The following is a 21,701-nucleotide window of genomic DNA, read 5'->3' as shown; positions in this document are numbered from 1 at the left end:
CTCCTGTCAGTTTTCATCTGTAGAGCCCAGCTAAGTCTCTACCCATTCTGTGCCTGCCCCTGGTGGGGTCCTCCTCCTAACACCATCTGGTCTAGGTTTCCTTGCCCCATTTTCTGCCCTTCCCATCTCCTCCCCATGTTTCTGTCATTGCCACATTATTTCCCTGGCCTGGATCTGTTGCACTATCTTGTGGGCAACACAGAAACACCGTGCAATGGAAAAGCTAAACAAAGCTAAGCAAAGCTTCTTCAGTGCAGCTGGGACATGGGGAGGAGCTAGAGGCCGGGCCAGGTGAGGAAGACAGCCTTAAAAGAATGTCAGGGGCCAGGCCTGTCAGTCAGGGGCTCAGCAGGTGGACCAACTGCAGCTACTGTGATTTTGTCATCCTCCTCCTCAGCTGAGAGCACTGTGCTTGTGGTCCAAGATTTTCCCTGTTTGGCTGCTCTGCCTTTATGGAGGATTACCTCATCTCCTCAGCTCTGGACTTTGAAGCTGGATTTGTGGGAAATCCCTGGATTCCACCAAGAACACTTCTGTTTCTTCATAGAGGGAGACAAGGAATGGTCAGTGAAGGAGGCGTGTTCCCATGATGCACTTTTGTCAAAGCTATGACTCAAAATCAAGTCTCAGGGCTTTATGGGAAGCAAATAGAGCTAAGCCCCTCCTGGGCAGTTGACAGTAGACCATTGTAAATCCTTACTGCACAAAGGAGCCTCCGGATCCCTCAGTGTGTAACTTGCCCTCAGCGTCTCACAGGACAAGTGCTTGTATGTTCTCACTACCAAACGAACACTTTGCACTAGAGTTTGCAAAATGAAAAGGTTGTTTTTTTCCCCTAATTTCCCACACTCTGTTTCCAGAGAAGGAACAAAATGCACCCCAAAGACCACCCCCCCACCAAATCCAGGGACCAAGCACTTTTGCTAAACACAGTAGATATTCACAGAGGGTGACAGAATCATGTTTCATTTCTAGTTTGGGGCTAGTTTTGAAGTTCAAACTCAACGTCTCAAACTTGCCAGGTTGGGACGATACTGCTGAGCCATGCCTCCAGCCCTGTTTTAGGATAGGGTCTCATTGCTAGGCTTCCACCAACTTTAGGCTTCCTGTAGTTGCCAGTGTCACAGATAAATGCTGCTGTAGCCAGCTTCCCTCATGGAGACAATCTCTAGGACATTTCTGTCTAGCTAGGCTGGAACTATAATCCTCTTTTTCTTGGCCTCTCATGAAGCTTAGGGTACTAACATTCACACTCCACTTACCAGCTCTTCATTAAAAAGGAACTTTTTCTGTCCTGGCCCACCCCGAACCAGAGTCTTTCTACTCTCAGACTCCCAAGTAGCCAGGATTACAGGGTTGAGCCACTGGTGCCTGGCTTCATATCATTCTTTGAGAATGAGGGATGAGCTAGATGAGTTTTCAGAAACTCCTCCTCCAATGTACAGAAGCTTTCAGAGGGTCAGGCTGCCCTCCCTGGGATATTTTCATGGTTCACCACGATAGGATTTTGCAGTCCTAAGAAGCTAGCTATCTAATTCCATCTTTTTTCTTTTTCCTTTTTCCCAAAGGCCGACAGTTAGAAATATTTTCCCAGCCTGCAGGAGTCTGGCTAGGAATAGTCATGCCCTTTGGGTAGGATGCAGTTGGCTTATATACTGTGGGGCCTGGGCCTATTTCCTTCCAACCAACCTCCTAGATGTGAGGTTGTGGGGGCAGGGTTGGCAGCAGGGTAGGAGTAGGATGGAGGTGGGGGTGGGAGAAGGGGTGGGGCGGGGTGGATCTTGCACAGTACCTGTACTTGATTGTTACCCATTTTGAAAAATGCAGCTTTTCAGAACCCACGTACACACTGTGGGATCTGATTGTACTGTAACAGCATTGCTGTTGTCAGACCATTAAAAAAAAATCTTAAAATAACTTGTATAACTCCCTCCCACAATTAGTAGGTCAACACGCTGTGTTTACTTATGGTTTACTTATGTGTTAGGGTTTACAAAGTTAAGGCCATACAGGATAGTGAATTTTGCATTTTGGCCCATTCACCTGACATTAGGTAGTAAACATTTTTTTTCTGTTTTCCAAACCCCATGAATAGAATTCAGTAGCAGCACAGCACAGTATTTCAGTCTGTGGATCCAGCACAGGCTATTACCCACATCTTTCTTGTCGGAAAATTAGGTTAGGTGCTTTTCTTTGTGATTTTGCTCTTAAAAATAATAGATATGAAGATCTTTGTATTTTAGATTTTATCTTATTTCTCAGTAGCGAAGTTGAGCAAATCTGTGGATGTACAATTACTAGGTCAAAGGTTATGAACCTTTTCTGGGGGTTCTGAATTCCAAGCACATTCAGATGTCAGAACAGCCCTATTCAAATAGCAGACAAAGTGCATGTCTGAATAGCTCTTGTGATTTCCACCATTGTTCTTTGGGATGGACAGATATGTCACACCAAAGCAACCACAGCAGTACAGTGGCTGCATGGTGCTGTGGAGGGAAAATACCACATACCAGACCTCATATTGCCTGCAAATTATATGTGCAGACCTTACTCATGTACTCGTGAAAAGCAATACTTTGGAAATTACAGGTGGTCTGAATTCCTCCAAATTCTCTGTGACTTTTCCTGGCCCAAAGCAAAATCCTTCCTTCCTTCCTTCCTTCCTTCCTTCCTTCCTTCCTTCCTTCCTTCCTTCCTTCCTTCCTTCTTTCCTTCCTTCCTTCCTTCCCTCCTTCCTTCCTTCCTTCCTTCTTTCCTTCCTTCCTTCCTTCCCTCTCTCTTTCTTTCTCTCTCTCTTTCTTTCTCCTTTCTTTCTTTCTTTCTTTCTTTCTTTCTTTCTTTCTTTCTTTCTTTCTTTCTTTCTTTCTTTCTTTCTTTCTTTCTTTCTTTCTTTCTCAGTACTGGGGTTTGAACTCAAGGCCTTGTCATGCTTTCTTAGCTAGTGCTCTACTACTTGAGCCATGTCACCTACTATGTACACATACATGCATACATGTGCACAGCCATGCACATGCACTTCCTTCCTTCTGCACAGAAACTCAACAGTAGCATACCAGGCCAGGCACAACCCACCCATGTGGTGCTAGGTGCTATCCAAGTCTGGAGAAGTCACACCAGGCTGTCTCAGTGTCTCTGTCTGCCTCTGTTAATAAGGACTTAGGTTGGTGGGAGGAGGATGGGGACACACTGGGAACTCTGCCAAAGGCACAGAGAAACACAGATCTCTCATCACCAACTCAGCCTGGAAGTTGCTCCTTCCATGTCTGCCCAGGGAGCAGGGGAAGGCCAGGCCTCCTGAGCCGAGGAACCACCAAGCTGCCCCTTTTGAAGAAGTCCTGTGGATTCCCAACAGGTGGTGAATGTGGCCACAGGTGAAAGCTAAAGCTTGCAGTGGCTGAGCACCTTTAAAGCAGTCAGCAAGCCCACAGGGCTTCCTAAGAGCATTTATGGAAGAGGACTGACCACCTGATCTTCTACTAGATGGACAAAAAGAAATGACTAGGCTTGGCTTTTATTTCCTTTTTTCCTCCTCTTCCTTCTCATCTCCCGTCCTTATTTCCTGTGCCACAATGAACCCAAGACCTCATGCATGCTAGGAAATACAGAATTTCTTCTCAGTCATTATCTAGATTTAAATGTACCCCCCACTTTAAATATTTTAATAGTTTAAATTTATTTACATAAGTACATATAATGTATATGACCCAAATCTATTCATGCGATGTAACTCTTAATTGCTCCCTTCTTTTTATGGGTTTTCAATGGAGTCCATCATACAATTATATGTGTATTATACACACACACACACACACACACACACACACACACACACATTTCTATAATATTCACCTCCCTGATTTTCTTCTCACTCAGTGAAATGATAGATTCATTTTTCTGGGCCACTGACAAATGTCATTCTCATTTCTTGGCCTTAACTGAAAGACTTCGGAGGAACTTTAGTCAAGAACTATGGGTATGAGTTCAAATTTCTTACCAGGTTGAATCACTCACAGGATGCTTTGTGTAGGTACTGTGTGAAAAGCACTCACTGGGTGTGTACATATTGTATGAACAGCATCCACTGAGTGCTTTGTGTAGGTTCTGTATGAACAATACCCTCTGGGTGCTTTGTATAGATACTGTGTGAGCAGCACCCACTGGGTGCTTTGTGTAGGTACTGTGTGAACGGAACTCACATGACACTTTGTGGAAACACAAGGTGAACAGCATCCTGGGCACTTTGTTTGGATATACTGATCAGCACCTGTGCAGAGCAGCACCTACTGAGTGCCTGTGCTTCCAGTGTGAACAGTACACAGCGATCTTGTGCAGAGGGCTGGCTGGCCCTGGCTGTGTTGCTGTGTCACATTGAGCAAATGTTACATCTTCTGGTGTTTATGGCACATTCTTAGATTACTGGTCATTAGATTCCCCTGGCTACCTAATGTGCCAGGCTCTGGCTCCACTCCTTGGGGGCCCAGAAGTTCTGCCTCCATGTCCCAGAGGAGGCCCCGGAGGCTGGAGTTACATCACCCCTGACACTGAAACAGATGCAGCCATGCTTAGACCCCAAACCCCCTATGCTGATGGAGAAACATGTGTGTGCTCTCACAGGGCTTCTGAAGACAGAGTCAACCTCTGCAAATTAGGGAAGTGGCCTGGGGTTCATCAGAGCAATAACACTGACTTGTGTGGAGTTCTCTCTCCATCTGGCTGGGTTGTTAGATTTCTCACTCCAGGCTCTCCCCACTCAATCTGGATGGCAAGATAATGAATGAATGAATGAGTGAATGAATGAATGAAATATATTTATAAATGTATCAAATATATGCATATACATGTCTGTGTCTGTATATAAATAAATATGTCTATAAGTCCTTATGTAGTACATGTGACTTATACTATATATATATATATATATATATATATATATGAATAAAACATGAACACTTTTATAGAGCATCCCTTTTCCCCTTGGTTTTTCCCTCTCTTTACCGAGCTGGAGTCCTTTTCATCTCCTATGACCCAATTAAACCACAGCTTTGAACCCAGAGCCCCTCCTAACAAGAATTCCTTGCTGGCTACTAGGGAACATAGACCTCCTCCCCTGGCCACTGTGTTCCCCCTCCCCCAGCTCTCCAGTCCTCTCACATACCTCAGTTTCTATGATCCTGACCTGAAATGGATGAAATCATTGTATTTCCCTCATGTTTCAGAAGAGGACAGGAACCTCTGAGCAATCCAGGGCAAATAGCAAAGAGAGGCTGTTAGGCAAAGCAGGGACACAGCCCTGAGTCTTCCATTCAAGAACCAGACTTCCCATCCCTGCTTAGCCATCTTCCGCCATGATGTCTACTTCAGGCCCAAGGAGTGGCACATGTAGGAGGCTCCTCTTGTGCAGGGGCACTGGTCCCAGTGTCCCAATCTTCCAGCCCAGCCAATCTAGTACAATCACCCACCCAAAAATGGAGGCTGGCCTCCTGGCTTGCAGGAACCATCGCATCCATGCTCCACGGCCTTCTACTAAAGGTTATTTTCAGACCCACGCTTTTAGGATATCCGACGACAGGTCAGATGAACACTGGCCTATCCACATCAATTCAAAAATTTACTTCCCCTTATCCTTTCTTTCCTCTTCACAGGTGCAAAGAAACATTCTCAGGGCTCACCGGCCCCTAGCACCAGCTCAAGTCGTCTGACCTTGCCAGGTGAGTGAACGTCTGGTATCAGTGCTGAGTGCAGGAGTTGATGAACAGATCCTTGCCAGTTCTTTATGTAGTATACCCCATCTTGGTTGTCCATGTTATGAGGTTCTTCTAGCAATGGTCTAGCAGTTCTATAGTTGGCCTATGATGTCTCCCATCCAGTGGGAGAAAGAACAGGATTCAGGTCCTTTTTGCTAGTCATCTGGTCCAGCTCTGGGAGCATTGGCAGACAGAGGGAAGAATGGGAAACCGAGTGCTGGTGGCTTGTGCCCGTCATCCTAGCTACTCAGAAGGCTGAGATCTAAGGATCATGGTTTAAAGCCAGCCTGGGCAGAAAGTCTGTGAGACTCTTATCTCTAATTAACCACCAGAAAACTGGAAGTGGTGGTGTGGCTCAAAGTGATAAAGTATTAGCCTTGAGCACAAAAGTTCAGGGACAGCACCCAGGCCTGGAGTTTAAGCCTCAGGACTGATGAAAAAAAAGAATGCTAGTCATTCTGGTGACAGAAAGAGAAGGGGGTTCAAATTCTGCAACCACATATGCACTTCTTTATCATCCTATGTCTCTGGCCCCTCACTAATGCTATAGGTTCCTCACCTGTCCCACCTGAGGATGAGAAATAATATTGGTAAATTTGGCATAGTACTGACACAGGATTGGCGTAGATACACACCTGGTTTAGATAGGACCCTGGTTCCCTCCAGGGTGTGGGGGGGAATGATTAAGCACTTGTGATAATAGCTTTGGCCCTTAGTAGTTCATTTAGACTCCTTTCTACAATTTAATGGAAAAAATGCAATTGATCTGGGGGGGGTGTAGAAAGGACAATTGTAGAAAGTAAAAAATGTTTATTGTGAAATAATAATAATACTAATAATATACAGAAGAAATAGTAGCAACATGTTTTTCTTCAGTTACTTAACCAAGACAGTCTCTCCTTCTTGCTATCCTAGATTCAAGTTGTGCTTTGTGTGCAGTTTTGTTTCCTTTTGAAATTCATCCTTAAGTCACAGCATTTCCTCCATGGTACAAAATTAGCAAATATTCCTGTGATTGGCTGGCATTTCAAGGACTATGTCACAATTTGCTTGTATGTGACAATATGGCATTTATTTTTGTTTAGTTTTCATTTTCTTTCTATCTGTGTCACCCTTCCACCTCCCATCATTCTCCCCCCTCCCTACCTCACTCCCCCCATCAGAGAATTTGGTTCCATTTTGAGGTATGTACATTGGATATGATGACTACATCACCTCCCATGCCTCTATTTATTTTCACGCCTCCTTTGACCTTCCCTCTTCCCAACAACATACGTTTCAGCTTCCTGATATTCATGTTGTTAACCTCTGACTTTGTTGTACAAAGGCATTACATCCTTGCACGACAATTCTCCCTTGTGTAGACGTATTTTAGACAGTTTGTGTGTACGTGCATATGTTTGTCATTTAGATCTAACTTCCACATATGAGAGAAAACACTTGCCCTTTGTCTCTTTGAACCCAGCTTACTTCCTGTAGCATAATTTAGCTTCCTATCCAGGCCCGGACAGGGCCTGCTCCCAGCCTCACCTCAGAGATGCCTTTGTTGACACCACAGGTACACAATTCTTAGCTATTTGCAGTAAATAGCTGTTTAAAAAATACTGCAGTTGTGCAGTGTATCAGATATGGGCCTTGTCAGGATTTTCATGGGTGTTGTTTTCTTCAACATCATCCATGTGCCCAGATCCAAACAGTTCAACAGCTCAGTCACTAAGAGACGAAAATGTCTATTGTAAATTCTAACCAACATCGCCCAAGAAGTTGATTCTTTGACACACAATTCCTCTGCTCCAAGTGAATGAGAAGTTGGACAAAATAGAAAAATAAACAATTTTTTGGTAGTACTTGGGTTTGAACCCAGGGCTTTGTGCTTGCTAGACAGATACTCTATTATGTAAGCCCCTTTTTGTTGTGGTGGTAGTTATTTTTCAAACAAAGTCTCATTCTTTTCCCCTGGACTGGTCCATCTGTGCTTCCCACTTACCTGGAATGACAGATGTACACAACTTGACACAAATACTTCACTGGTTGAGATGGCCTCTAATGAACATTTTGACCAGGCTGTCCCTGAATTGTGAACCTCTTTATCTCAGCCTCCTGAGTAGCTGGGATTGTAGGTGTGAGCCACTGCACCCAGCTTAAGGAAATAATTTTTGAAAGGCCGTGCTGGAGACAAATGTCTCTGGGAAGCAGAAACAAAGGGCTGTTCTGTACAGATGTGTCTCAAAGTGTGCACAAAGTCCACAGGACAGCTGTGCTCTGTATCCAGAGCAGGAACATCAGGAAGGAGTCACAGAGACCAGAAGTGCCCAGGGCCATGAGACTCAGTCTGAATACAGGATGCGAAGTATGGGGGCAGAGGGCTACAGCCCAAGGGCTCACGGAAAGCTGCCATTCCTGGATGGACAGGAGGATGCTGACTTGATCTGTGCTGTCCTCGGTATGATCATGGGACATCTGCTGTAAACTGTCATCATGGGTCCTGGCTCTGACGTGGAGGAATTAGAACCCTTACATGAAGGACATCACAGCCATCTTTGAAAAGTTCTGAGCCTCTTCAAACGCAATCTCAGCAATCTCCTGGCTCAGCAGTTCTCTTGGTTTATACAACCTGAATGTTGTGAAAACTTGTTCACAAGTGTCTACTACTTGGCATCCACGATTGTCCACACATAGAAACAACCTAAACTTCTGTCACCCGGCCACCAGATAGACAAAATGTCATCTCTGTTCGAAATGAATGGCATCTGATATGCCACCCATGGATCTTGGAAACATTTTGCTTAGCAGAAGCCAAACACACACACAAATCCCACATATCATACAGAAAGAAGAGTGGATCATACAACTCTACTTGTGTTATTCCCTTTAAAATATTTCTGAGCAAATATAGAAACCATTAACATTTACTTGAGCGATATTGAACGCGTAGATGCGCATCATTCTAGTATTTCTATTTTTCCTCTATGATTTAATGTTGTATTAACTTTTAACTGAAAAACCTGTGCTTGTGTGGCAAGATGTTTTTGTTGAGGGATTCGTTCATGCTGGTGATTTAGCATATAGTTTTCAGAAATGTACTATTTTCCCCCTGCTAACCCATGGGCAGAAATGGACTTTGGGATATGAAGATGGGGTGTGAAGGAAAGTCCAGCAAGGACCATGACTCCCTATGGTGGCTACCCGCCATCACTAAATAACTGCTTGTACTCTTTCTGAAGTTACCTCCGGGCTCATCCTGGAACCCCAGCACCAGGAAACTTCAGCTTTCATGTGGGAAAGTTGTAGATCTTTTTCTAGCACCAACATCATCTATTGGGAGTTTGTGAGCCCCTGTGGACCTCCATGGGTGGGCCGTCAGTGATGGAGAGCTGGGGAAACAGTGGCTCCCGGTGGAGGCTTGGCGCACAGCTCCTCACTTCCGAGCAGAGAGTCCCCACCCCCTTACTTTCCGGAAGTGGCCTTAGATGACAAGGTACAGTACTGCCATCGCTAGCTGATGCAGATGTAGCTGGCCCCATGTGCAGCTGCTGGCCTGTGCTGTAGTCCTGGCTGTAGACAAGGCTCTGCTTCTAAAACTCCTCCCTGCTAGAGTGTGTGCATGCCCCCTGTTGGCAGCCTGGCAATAATGTTGTTGTGTGTCCTGTTTTAGGGGACTACGGATAAAGCGGACATCCAGAAGCTTTCTTGGAAGAGACTCGACCATCTTTGAGGTCCGAAGACATTATAGAAAGCTTATGTTTCTTTTACCAAAACAAAAACTACATGTATTGTAAGTTATTGAGAGCTTCAAAAATGGTGATTGTGGATCTCCCTAATATAGTTTTTTTTTTCCATAAGTACTTTTATGTGTATGGTGAATCTACAAACTTCAGGGAAATGCTAGGTTTCTAACATGTATTAAGTCCTTCAAACTCTCCAAGGCAAGTACTATTATGTCCATTTCACAGGTTAGGAAACTGAGGCACAAGCAGATGAGTAGCTTGCTCAAGCCGGCAAGGGGCAGATAGAAAGCCTATGCTCTTTCCTGAATGATTTGCTGTCAGCCTGATGCTAAATAGCCCGCATTTCTAACTACCTTCCACACTTCCATCTGCCTAGGGATTACTTCTCATCCACCAATTCAAGGACTTTGTACTAACTTCATAGTGCAGACCTGAATGGCAGTCTCTGAAGCTGACTTTCACCTTGAGTTCACTTTGAAGGATGTCACTTATATGGACTGAGTCAAAACAGAGTCGTTGTTAGGCCTTGATTGAGTACTTCAAAGCCCTGAAGTACTTTATCTTTACCAGTTTCTTCTAAAAATAGGCCTTATTAGTAATGACCAGAGGCTGAGGGCTGTGGACTGGCCTTATACTTCTAGACTTCATTCTCACACATGGAAAAATATCTATGTCAATGAGAAAAATCAAATGAGAGAGAGTTAGCTTGCACACAATGTTTCTCCACTGACGCAGAATGAACCCTATATGCTGTACATGCCAGGGCAAACACAATTTAAAATCGATCAGCTCCTTTTCAAGGGAGATATTTCTGGAATCTTCTTTTATATCACAGGGTATTTGAAATGTAGCCATTGTTTAGATAAGAATAAACCTGATTTTTCAGCCTAGGCTAATAGTTCCTCTTTTTCACTAGTTTGCCAGGTACTGGGGAGGGCTGGGAAATGGTGCCACACTACTGTTGAGAGTGGAAATGAGCTGAGATGCTGTCATTTGTGTAAGGCAGGTTGGCTCAGCCCTTATACTTGACACTTGAGAAGATAGGGACTTTCTCCTTAAGCAAACAAGGCAGCAAATCTCCCTGCAGACACGAGGGAGAAATATTAGCTTCTATTGACAATTTTACAGCTGGTATATGTTGGAAGTGAGTAATTTATTCTCCAAATGAGAGATTTATGAAGGTTACTGAATGTGATTTAGAGAAGTAGTTTATTCATTCATTTAAATATCTCTTTTGCACCAACTGTTATCAGTCTTGATTGTGTTCTGGGGTTCGGGATGTATATTCTCTGCCCCCGTCCTCAGGAAGTGGACCTGCAGGGCTGAATTGCCAGTGGGCTAAAGCACAAACAGGGAGAATCTCAAAGCCCTCCAGTGAGGATAAATTAAAGCATCATTATGACTCCGCATAATGAAAGCAAAAAGCCTTAAGAATTAGAAGTGTCCAACTGTTTCCTAATTTCTCTACATTCCCCTCATTATACCAAGGTTATAATTCAGGGACTGGAGCTCCTTCCACCCTGGCTTGTTATCTGAGACACCTTCCTCATCCATGTCTCCAGCACTATGACTATAGTGACAGTGGTCATTACTGGATGGGTCACTGTGCTTTATTTTTTAATTTTTACCATACTTTTACATTGCTTAGTTTCAATGTGGACTTGGATTTGGCCAAGTGTTTTCCTTAGGTGGCTGAATGGAAATACATATATATACATATAGGTACATATATATGTATATATACATACTTTTCCAACACGTGTATTTTTGATAATTGATCTTTGTGAATCAAAGTGGAGTGTTTTTGGCCAAATGTTCACAAATAAATCCAGTAAGCAATTTCCTCATGGTGTGACAAGATCTTTCTTATTTATAGTAAAGTTGAATTGTATGAGAGACAGGGAGAATTTTTGAAGACTGTGATAACATTAAGGGCAGGGAAGGCTCCATTAAGAAGCACCGGGTGACCTTTGATCTTCCTGTGCTGTGTAGTAATGGTCATCCTATGCCAAGCACCTGCTTCATGCTGGGCACAGGGCAGAGAGCCTCAGGTTCTTATTCTGCCCTATACTCTTCTGAAGCCCACACAGTCTCATGAAAAGCAGTTACTATTTTATTCACAGAAGAAAGAATGAAAACCAGAGAGGAAGTACAAGAAGATGCTTAAGATCTCCTGAGGATCTTGCAGAAATATCTCAGCCCAGTTCTGAGTACCCCAAGCCCAGGATGCTTCCATAATTTCTCCCACTTCTCCCCATAGATGCTCTGTGGCAAGGGCCAAGGCCCTTAGGCACAAACCCAGAGGGACCAGAGCAGGTTTCCAGGCACTGACCAGTTGTGGTCAGCTGCCCAAGACCCTTCTTACCTTCAGTCTAGTCCTCAGTCCTTCCATTGGGGTACATTCCAGAAAGTGTGCCATAGGTGATTTTGAAGTTGTGTGGACACTGTACGGTGTGCGCACACACCCTCGGTTACACAGCCTACTTTACATGTATGCTGCATGGCACACACTATTCTGTACATGGGTCATCACTCACCATTATATAGTGCATGCCTATTTCTGGCTTGTGCTGAAAACAAAGGTAGTTCATTTAGCACCTCTTAACCCTGGCTACCTGTCCAGTGACCGAGCATTGCAAACATACCGAGGTTGAGATCCAAATAGTTATCCCAAAGGCTCTTGGAGCAGGGATTGGGTGGCAGATTTTATGAAACTTTCCTAGTAGACCAATGGTCTCCAGGGTTGAGAACTACTGGAGGAAGCAGACATCTTTAGGTGGGATTGAAGATGACAAAGCTATATGGTCTGCCTGTTTCATCTTCCCAACTCTTCCAGAGACCTTACATTACCCTTTGGGTGATTTTTTTTCCATGTCAGATGGGTAATGATTTGGTTAGGGTGAGGTGGGGTGTCACCTTAGTTCCTATTGGATAGCTTGTCATCTTATCTAGGCTTCCTGTTCTGGAGCTCTTTGCTTTGTGTGAGAAAAAACCGGAAGCTATGGAGAATTTATGTGTCTCATTTTCTTGAGGTAAAGTCCTTGGAGTGCTAGAATCTTTAAAAATGCAGATAGTGGCTTTGATCATTCTCATTTTTAATACATAATGCACCTTGAGGAGTCCAAGAATAGCTCATCATCTTAGAGAACACTCTACCTAATGTGTGCGGTAGAAGAGTGATTTCCTGCTTGGGTTATGTTGCTGCATTGTGTTCCTCCAAGGGGCGAGGACTCCTGTCTGGTCTCCTGTCTGTGGGGGCCCCATTGCATTGTTCTTGCATCTTGAGATGCAAATGAACTCCCAAGTTAGAAAAGGATTGTGTTATTGAAATTTTCTGACAAAGTGTAACTCTTCTAGATAATTCCAGAAACAAAGGGTCCTCATCCCAGGCAGGGGATAGAAACTGGATCTTGTGAGCATGGGCACTGGGTTGCTGGCTTTACACACACACACACACACACACACACACACACACACACACACACGTTATTTTCAGTCCATTCTCACCATGGCCCTCTCAGCTGACTGTTGCTTATTTATTCTTGGTGCTACTGTGGTTTTGAACTTGGGGCCTTGCCCTTGCTCTGCAGGTGCTCACCACTTGAGCCATGCTCCTGGCCCTTTGTGCTTTCACGATATTTTCAGAGAGGTTTTTGCTTTTGCTTATAATATTTTTACCTGTGTCTCCCCTTATAGCTGGGGTGACAGGCATGGGTTACAACACTTGGCTGAACTGAGGGTCATTCTCTCCATTATATCAAAACCAAAAAGTGAAAGCACACACCCAGTTACCTGGGGCCAGACTCAGAGCTGAATCTGGCCGTCTTCTGAAGATGGTAGGGGACTACAAATGAGAAGGTGGATACGAAGGTGGGTAAGGAGGAGACAGGTGAGGGTAATAACAGGAGAGGGTTCTGCTCTAAGTGAGCTACAACTTAAGCACTAGGCATTGTCCCCACATGGCTCTCATCTGCAGCCAAGGGTGGCAATCACTGAGTTACAATTTCAACTCAGGACCTGGAGCCTGCCTGCCATGGTAGCTTCTTTCTGTGAGTCTAGACTTTTGGGACATGTTGGCGTTCTACCCTGCACAGTGAGGGAAGAGGTGAACGCAGTTGTTTAAGAGACCTTCATGCAGGTGCATCCTGAGCCATTGCTTTAAATGAGATGAGGTCCTCTTGTTCTGGGAGAAGTATGATGATAGCTGCTAACAAGGCTATTCAAGAATCCGCCACACATCCCAGGTGTCTATTCAAACAGTGATATATAAATTTGGTGCTATTTTAGTGTGACCGTCTTAAATCTACTATAGTAGTTGTTAAAACTGAATTAGGGGCCACAATGGCATTTTAAATATACAAGGAGAGATCTGAAGTCTAACTGCGTGGAAGTGAATCTAGACTTCAGCCATTCTTCATCCTAACTTTGCAATCTTTGGTGAATGATTTAAATGTGAGAAGCCTCAGTTTCCTTAACCAGAACTGGAGAGAGACAGTACTTTGTGTATAGGAATGTGGTGAGAATTGCAGGTAATTCATGTTAGAGTCCTAGCATTGTGATTAGCCAATCAGTGTATGATATACAGCTAATGCAATTATGTTATCAGTGCATTTACCGTGATGAACATCAGTTCTTTTATTCTTCCATCCTCAATCACAGGCTCAGCTTTTACATTCTTCCATCATCACTGGGGATGACTCAGAGCTCCTGGATGAATTTTGTCCATTTTTTATAAGGACTCTTCATAAGATTTCAGGCAGACACCACAAATTATCCTGATGTAGGAAATGCCACATGTGGGATAATTGTTTTCATCTATGTAAAACAACATTCCTGTGACAATAAATGATTATCGTCTTAGTCATGTGTTTTGTGTGTGTGGAGGTGTGCGTACATATGTCTGTTGGTGGAAATGTTTGTTTTGTAACTGTCATTGTGGCATTATCTCTGCAAGAGAAGAAAGCTAGTGTCCAAGGATAAAAAAAAAAGCTGACAACAGTAGAGACCTGTCCATGGAGAGTCCAGGAGTCTCTGGGTGTGCTCACTGCTCTGCACATATGACATTATGGTTGTAGAGCACTGAGAGAATCAAGAATGATTGTAATGGAAGCCACAGTTACTTCAAGGCAGCTCACTGTGCCACTCAGGTGTGGAAAAGAGCAAGTGATGGTCCTTCCTGCTGTCCTCACCATGTACAAAACACAGAGTGGACATTGAATCAGCGACTGACACCCAAGGCCTAAACGTGTTTGCCTCCCACTGTGCTATGATATGGTCATGAGATGAAGAGATCCTTTAGCCAAATAAAACCATCCACACCTGCCGAAGAAAAGCAGCGTGCTCTCAGTTGCCAACAGAAATCCATAACCCATGCTGCCAGTACTTATGGGACAACTTAGCCATGTGCAGGCCTCATTTGCCACCCATCCTGTCAGTGCTGACCAAGGCCCACCCTCTCCCATCTCCACCAGCAGGTCCAACAATCTCTTTGCAGAGATGCCAGTGGCCAGGGAAGTTGAATTCTGACAACTGAATTCCAGCCAATTGAGACTATTCCTCATGCTGAGAATGAGAAATTCAATAATACAGGGACTGGATTCCTGTTGAGTTGCAAAAATAGACTGAATGCAGAGGGTTCTGCAGCTCTCTAGGCTGAACATCAGGAGCCCCAACTGTTCCCAGCCATTGCCTTCCATCCGATGCCCTCTTGTTTCTTTGTTCTACTCCCCAGGGGTGTTCAGTGCCCAGTCCCTCCTTTACACTAAGTCACAGAATTAAGCTCTGGGCATTTAAAAGAGAACAGTTCCTCTATATAGAATGATGTCTATTGTTAAGCTTCAACAGGGTCATTAATTGATAGTGTTTACTGTGTTAGGGTAACTCAAAAGGCACAGTTGGCATGGAAATCATGCCAGGCCCCAAATCCAAAAGTCTCATGTGCCCATATGCCAAATAAAGAGACATAGTGAAGGGCAGAGAGAAGAGATTTGTTCCATGGCAGCCATGGGAAGATAGCACCTCAGTACATCTTCACTCATCTTCAGGAGTATATATATTGGCTTCAGGCTGAATAGGAAAGTTGGGGGCCGGGTAAGTTAACACTGTTTCATATCCCACGTGTGGGTCAGCCCAGGTGTGGGCTGGATAACCATTGATCTGGATCTCTGGAGTTGTTCAGGAGGAGTTAACACTTTACCATGGGGGCAGAGCAGGAACATGATACCTGATGGGTGATCTAAGTGTTTGGCTGTTTCCTTTAGGATGGTAAAGAAGAAGACATTGTCTATTTGGGCGGGGGGCAGTTTGCTTTTTACCCAAGGTACTTAACTGCGAATCTTTTCTTTTCTGGAGCCCAAGGTGACTATCACAGAGACTAGCTCAGATCCACCGGCACAGATGCAATGCTGGGGGCATTTAGTTCATTCACAGGGCCCAGAAAAGATATCTTTTAAGTTGCTTCTTATAGGGTGACATAGCTTTTACCTCGATGCCTTTTTGTTTTTTAAGTGGGCGACAAGCTTTGGTATATTTAACAGAATGGAATCCAGCAAGGAAAGCCATGAGGGCAGGGCTTTCCTTCTGTCCTGTTGTATTACAGCAGCACGGGGGTAGGCTCTCTCAGGAGTTAGGCAGCAGGTTAGTCTGCAAGCTGCACCAAGGGTCCTCAGCGGTGGGTTCTTTGAGATGACTATAACAAAAGCCTCCAAGATACTTCGTTTTATTTGCTTTCTATAAGGTATAATTTTGTAACATAGCTCTGGTCTGTGATTTTCTAGAAGAAACTTTTGTCAGTTATGTTTCTTTCTTTTCTTTTTATCTTTTTTTTTTTTTTTTTTGGTGCTGGTCCTGGGGCTTGAACTCAGGGTCTGGGCACTGTCCCTGAGCTTTTGTGCTTTACCCCTTGAGCCACAAATCCATTCCCAGCTTTTTAGTGGTTGACTGGAGATTATAATCTCATGGACTTTCCTGCCCCAGCTGGCTTCAAACTGTGATCCTCAGATCTCACCCTCAACAGTCATTAGGATAATGGGTGTGAGCTGCCTGCACCTGACTGTTAGGTTTCTTTTTAAAAAGTTTCATTTCTCAAAGCTGTTCATCATAGAAAATCAGAAAATGGAATCAACTGGAAGCAAAATATACAGAAAAATAAAATAGCGGCCTTAATGCAACTTGGAGATAAGTACTGCTATGAGTTTGATGTTTTTTTCAGATGTTGTGCATATTAATGTATTTTCTGATAATGAGGTAAGATTGTCCATTTTTTGCTAAGAGAAACCCATCCTATCTTTCAGGTGTCATAATGTTACATTTTAAGAATATACTAGTATTGACATCATTCCCTATGATTGCATAGTGAAGTTTGTCTACATTTTGCTTCAAAGTAAACACCAAAATTGCATTTTCTTATTGTTAGCAGTGATTTGCTGGGTTTTTTTTTAACCTAAGAGTAACTGGTTTCCCAGATCTGTTCCAGATCTCATCCAGGTAACACAGTACCTTAGTGGTCATTTCGCCTTAGAGTAGCTCTGGGCCCTGACAGGTTCTCTCCCAGCCGTCTCTGTTTTTTTTTTTTTTTTTTTTGTTGTTGTTTTTTGTTTTTTGATGAATGTTAGTCTGGCATTTTGTAGAATGCACTTCAGTTGTGACTTACCAGAGAGAGGTTATGTATTTGAGGGAGGATGACCATAGAGGTAAATTTCTATTTTTATCACAAAATGTACATTTCCATACATAATATCAGAATGCATGCTGCCACTAGTACTTACTTGTGTCACTTTGATCTTCTGGATAAGGTCATATGAGTTAGATTTTTTTCACTGCAAAACTACTCTTTGTACTGTGTCTGGACAATACACTTTGGAAGTGCTACAATTACCTGACACTAACTCCTTCTCAATCTTAGGGTGTTTGCATACATAAATTATCTGGTAATCTGCAAATAGAAAAATTGTATTTGAATAGACAGGTGTAACAGAATTATCTATTCTCTCATGTGTTTTTATTTTCTCACTTATGTCAGTATAGGCTTATTGCTTTTCTACTTTGGGTGGTAAAACGATGCTATTATATTTATTTTATTGCTTAAAGCAAGTTGAGATATTTCACTTGGAGATTGCTTATCTGTTGTTATTTGTCTACAAACACTTTTCAATGTTGTGCCCCAAGAATGTGTTCCAAGTGTGCCTGGTCTATCTTGTGCCTTAATCCCAGGAGTCATTTCTTCAAGAATCCCTAGTTTCTTTTATCGAAATGTTAGAAGTCTAGGTCTACAGACTGTGGGCTGCTTGGAGTTTCTAGGTCTGCTGACTTTTCACTGCTCCTAGAACCAACCTTTCAGCTGATAGAACGAGAGAAAAAGAGGTATATGCTTACACACATAAACACATGTATCTATACATATCTTTATATGCAACCTTATCAATATCACTGTTAACTGATTTGTTCCAAGTCTAATCTGTTACCACATGCTTCTATCCTTTCTTCTTCTCTGTAAATTTCCTAATAGGTTTATTTTACATAGTTGCTCAGTGACTCATGTAGAGTGATAATAGAGATGTTATCTGAGCCTATGTGAGAAGCAATGCACTTGCATGAGAAACAGCATTGCCTATAAGACTACAGTGCTTATGCCTAGCATCTTTGGCCTTTGGTCTGTGGAGTCTACTTTTATCCAAAGCTATTTATTGTCTTTTCTTGTTTTCTCTTCAGTAAGGTTGTTTCTTACATTGGCAATGAAGTCAGATTGTTTGGTGACATTTTGCCTTCGATTCTGGGATGCTATAGCTCCATAAATAGTGTTTTTAATTTGCATACATTAGGGATCACTTTCTGTGGATTTTGACAAATGCATAGTGATGCATATCTATCACTATAGCATCATATAATATAATTTCACTGCCCTGGAAATCCTTTACTCATCTATTCGACCTTTCCTCCTCTAATTTCCTGGAAATCACCAGTCTTTTATTGTCTCTCTAATATTTACCATCTGAGCATGCTATATAAAGGAATCATGGGGTATGTTACATTTCTAGACTCTCCTGCTTTACTTAGCAATATGCATTTAAGATTCATTCAGAATTTTCTGTGGCTTGATAATTCATTTATCAATCCATTCACTTATTGAAGGACACCTTGGTAATTTCCAGTTTGGGGAAATAAAAGTTTCTACAGAAGTTTCCATGTGGACATAGATTTTTTTTTCTAATCAGTCAAATGAACTCAGGAACGCAATTATTGCATCATATGGTAACACTAATCTAGGCTTCATGAGAAATTGCCAGACTATCTTGCAAAGAAGTTGTAATGTTTGGCACTGTGGAAACTCTTTTGCATGCATGCTGGTCCTTGTTGCTCTGCATCCTCATTAGCAATTGGTGTGCAGTAGAATATCTATTGTGTAAATTGTTAGTGACAAAAAAATGTTAAATCTGTATTCCTGGGGTGATCTGATCTTCTCAGGTGAGGAGTCTGTTCAGCTCTTTTGTCCATTTTTAAGTCAGGTTGTTTCCTTTGGTTGAGTTTTAAGAGTTCTTTCTAGGTTTTGAATACAGGACCTTTATAGGTATTTTGCAAGTGTATTCTCAAGAACTTACTTTAATGATAGCCGCTTTCCAAACTCAAGAGCTCACTTACATGGCTAAATGTGGTCAGTGATGCAACTCTGTCCGCCGCATTTGTTCTGCTGTCCCCAAATGTCCCACTGTGTCTTCTCCCTTCCTTAACCCCATCCATGTCGTCAAAGAGCCTTGATATGCCATGAGCACTGTCTTTCTGTAGGAAGTCCTCGCCTTTGTTCATTTTAAGACAACGATGAAGTTGATAATGTAGTTACTGATCTATTGGTGATGAGGGTCCCAATAAGGCTCCAACTCTATGTGCATATGCTGGCGTGGGGAAGGCCAGTCTGGAGGAAGTTGACTATGATATGTAGGTTGTACTGTGCCCTTGGTGAGTCTAATAATTGTCTGTCTTCCTTTCCATGGCTCCAGTCATCAAGCCTCCTTTGCGTCACTTTAAACGCCCAGCTTACGCCTCCAGCTCCTATGCACCTTCGGTTCCCAAGAAAGCTGATGACCACCCTGCAAGGTATAAGATGCTGGATCAGAGGATCAAAATGAAGAAGATTCAGAACATCTCACATCACTGGAACAGAAAATAGGGCCAGAGAGAGAAAAGAGGGTGTGAAGAGAGCCTACCTGTCAGAGCAGGACAGGCCTCGCAGATCCTTGGAGGGCTGGCATCATCTGGGAAGAGCTAGCGCCATCATGGTTGACGCAGGAAGGCAGCATCAGAGTATATGTGATTTAACCTTTGTCATTCTCCTGCAAGGCCCATCTGTGGCTGGATTCAAGGTCAATCCAGATTCCAAGAATAAACTATGTGGCTTTTATTGTATAAATCTTTCAAAGTTGGACCTATGTTACAATTGTATATCCTGTTCAGATAAAAGAGGAAAAGCTGCCATTTTTCATCCCTAAGTTTCAATTTGCCCCCAATAAGAATATACTCAGTATAGTAATTATCATATTTAAGAAGTAAACTTCTGAGAGTATCTTTTCATTTTAAATACTCTTATCTAAGATACAAGTAAATATGTAATTTTCATAGTAACTGCATTCAAAACAAAAGTTATATGTTTCTGAATGTAACAATTTTAGAAGGAAAACATGTCTGATAACTTATATTTGTAGACATTTCAGAATGTGGGTGTTACAAACTGGATCCAAATTAAAAGAAAGAAATCTCAAATAGAAAAGAAAAAAACCCTTTTTTGATCTCTAATCACATGTGCGAGGATTTGGGAGTTTTCAGGATATTTCTTCTACTCTTTCTCTTCCATCTCAGTAGAGAATGCTGGGGAACCATGGGATACTCAAGCCTTAACAGTCGAAGTTATTTAGACATAAAGTTATTTAGGGGGGTGGGTTCTGGAACAGGAAGGTGAACTTAATTGTAATTCCTTATTTACAGATGTTTCTCCATAAGACTGGAGATGTCTTTAAGTTAAATGTCAGGTCACCTTCTCAACAGAGCACGTGTCCAGAGCCCTGTGGTATTTTTTGCTCTCATGGCCATTGGTAGAACAGAAGACTTTACAGCTCACTTCTCTTTGGGGTGGCATTTTTTTTGCCTTTTTATATCTCTCATGAGAATTTTTATGTTGGTACTGAAATCAGAGAAATAGCAAGGGAAGGCTCATGATCAGAGATGCTTTTTTTATTCCTTCACAAATGAGGTTCTGGTTATCAGGGCCTGAGTTTTTGGGAACTTCTGTTTACATAAGTAGTCCATGGATTCGTGGTCCCTACTCTGTATCTTGTGATGAAGAAGAATAAGATTGTAGGTCAGGGCTGCTATTGCTGAGCATGGTGTCCACTAAGAGGCTGAGCTCTTCAGGAGAGTCTCACAAAGATCAGGCATCCTTCATGGTCACAGCCTCCTGACTCAGTTGTCAGGGGTTTAGAGACATCCATTCCCCTGTCCACAGTTCATGTCCAGTGGACCACAGTTACTCAGTTGAGCCTGCTCCAGAGTTTAGTGACCATACTGAGCCGCTTATGTGTACCGTGCTTTAAAAAAAGATGGTATTATAGGAAAATTTAATTTGCTTTCCAAACAGGAAGAAAAAAACACTCAAGACTTTGTGTTAAGGAAGAAAATTGTAACTCTTAGCTCCTGGCTTGGTATTTGAGCAAGATAATGCTTCTGCAAACTAGTAGCACTTCCTCCACCTTACTTAGGTTCACTCAGCAGGTGGTTCATACCTGTTTCTACACAGATGGTCTAGATGGTGGTACAGAGCCACGGGATACATAGTGATGCTTTCTCTGTCTCTCAAGTTCTCCAGCTTTAGGGCTCAGGCTTTGGTGTGGCTGTGATTTCTTGACTGTGCTTCTTGATGTTGGAAGCCATCTTTCCGAAGAAGAAACAACTTTAATTGCTTGTGTTATTTGCTAAGCTGTTATTTTTTTAGCCTCTACTAATATTTTAGTTGAGCAAATGTAATGATACTGAGATGTTGTAAAATGCCTCCCCTGTTTGTTTTTTTTTTTTTGCATGGTGGGTTGTATAGAAACGCAGATTCTATTCTTACATGAAATAAAAAGAAGCTTTTAAAGGACTTCCTTGTATGTGAGTCATGTCTAACTTCTCTGGAATTCTAAGTTTTGTTTTGTTTTGTTTTGTTTTTTGGGTCCGGTCATGGGGCCTGAACTCTGGGCCTGGG

General features: G+C 42.8%; 1 protein-coding gene across 1 annotated transcript in view; it reads left to right on the top strand.

The window, feature by feature from the left end:
* Window positions 1-21,098, top strand: part of Pde1c (phosphodiesterase 1C, calmodulin-dependent 70kDa) — a 250,953-nt gene extending 229,855 nt beyond the window's left edge. The window contains exons 18-19 of the mRNA XM_013035157.1: window positions 5,643-5,708; window positions 19,465-21,098. Of these exons, the coding sequence (XP_012890611.1) occupies window positions 5,643-5,708; window positions 19,465-19,634 (236 nt within the window). The 3' untranslated portion in view covers window positions 19,635-21,098. The remainder of the gene's footprint in view (window positions 1-5,642; window positions 5,709-19,464) is intronic.
* Window positions 21,099-21,701: the final 603 nt, after the last annotated feature.

This window comes from Dipodomys ordii, unplaced genomic scaffold (genome assembly GCF_000151885.1).
Source record: "Dipodomys ordii isolate 6190 unplaced genomic scaffold, Dord_2.0 Scaffold205, whole genome shotgun sequence".
Lineage (NCBI taxonomy): Eukaryota > Metazoa > Chordata > Mammalia > Rodentia > Heteromyidae > Dipodomys > Dipodomys ordii.
The sequence above is the reverse complement of the archived record's forward strand: the minus strand, read 5'-3'. Positions and strand labels throughout refer to the sequence as shown.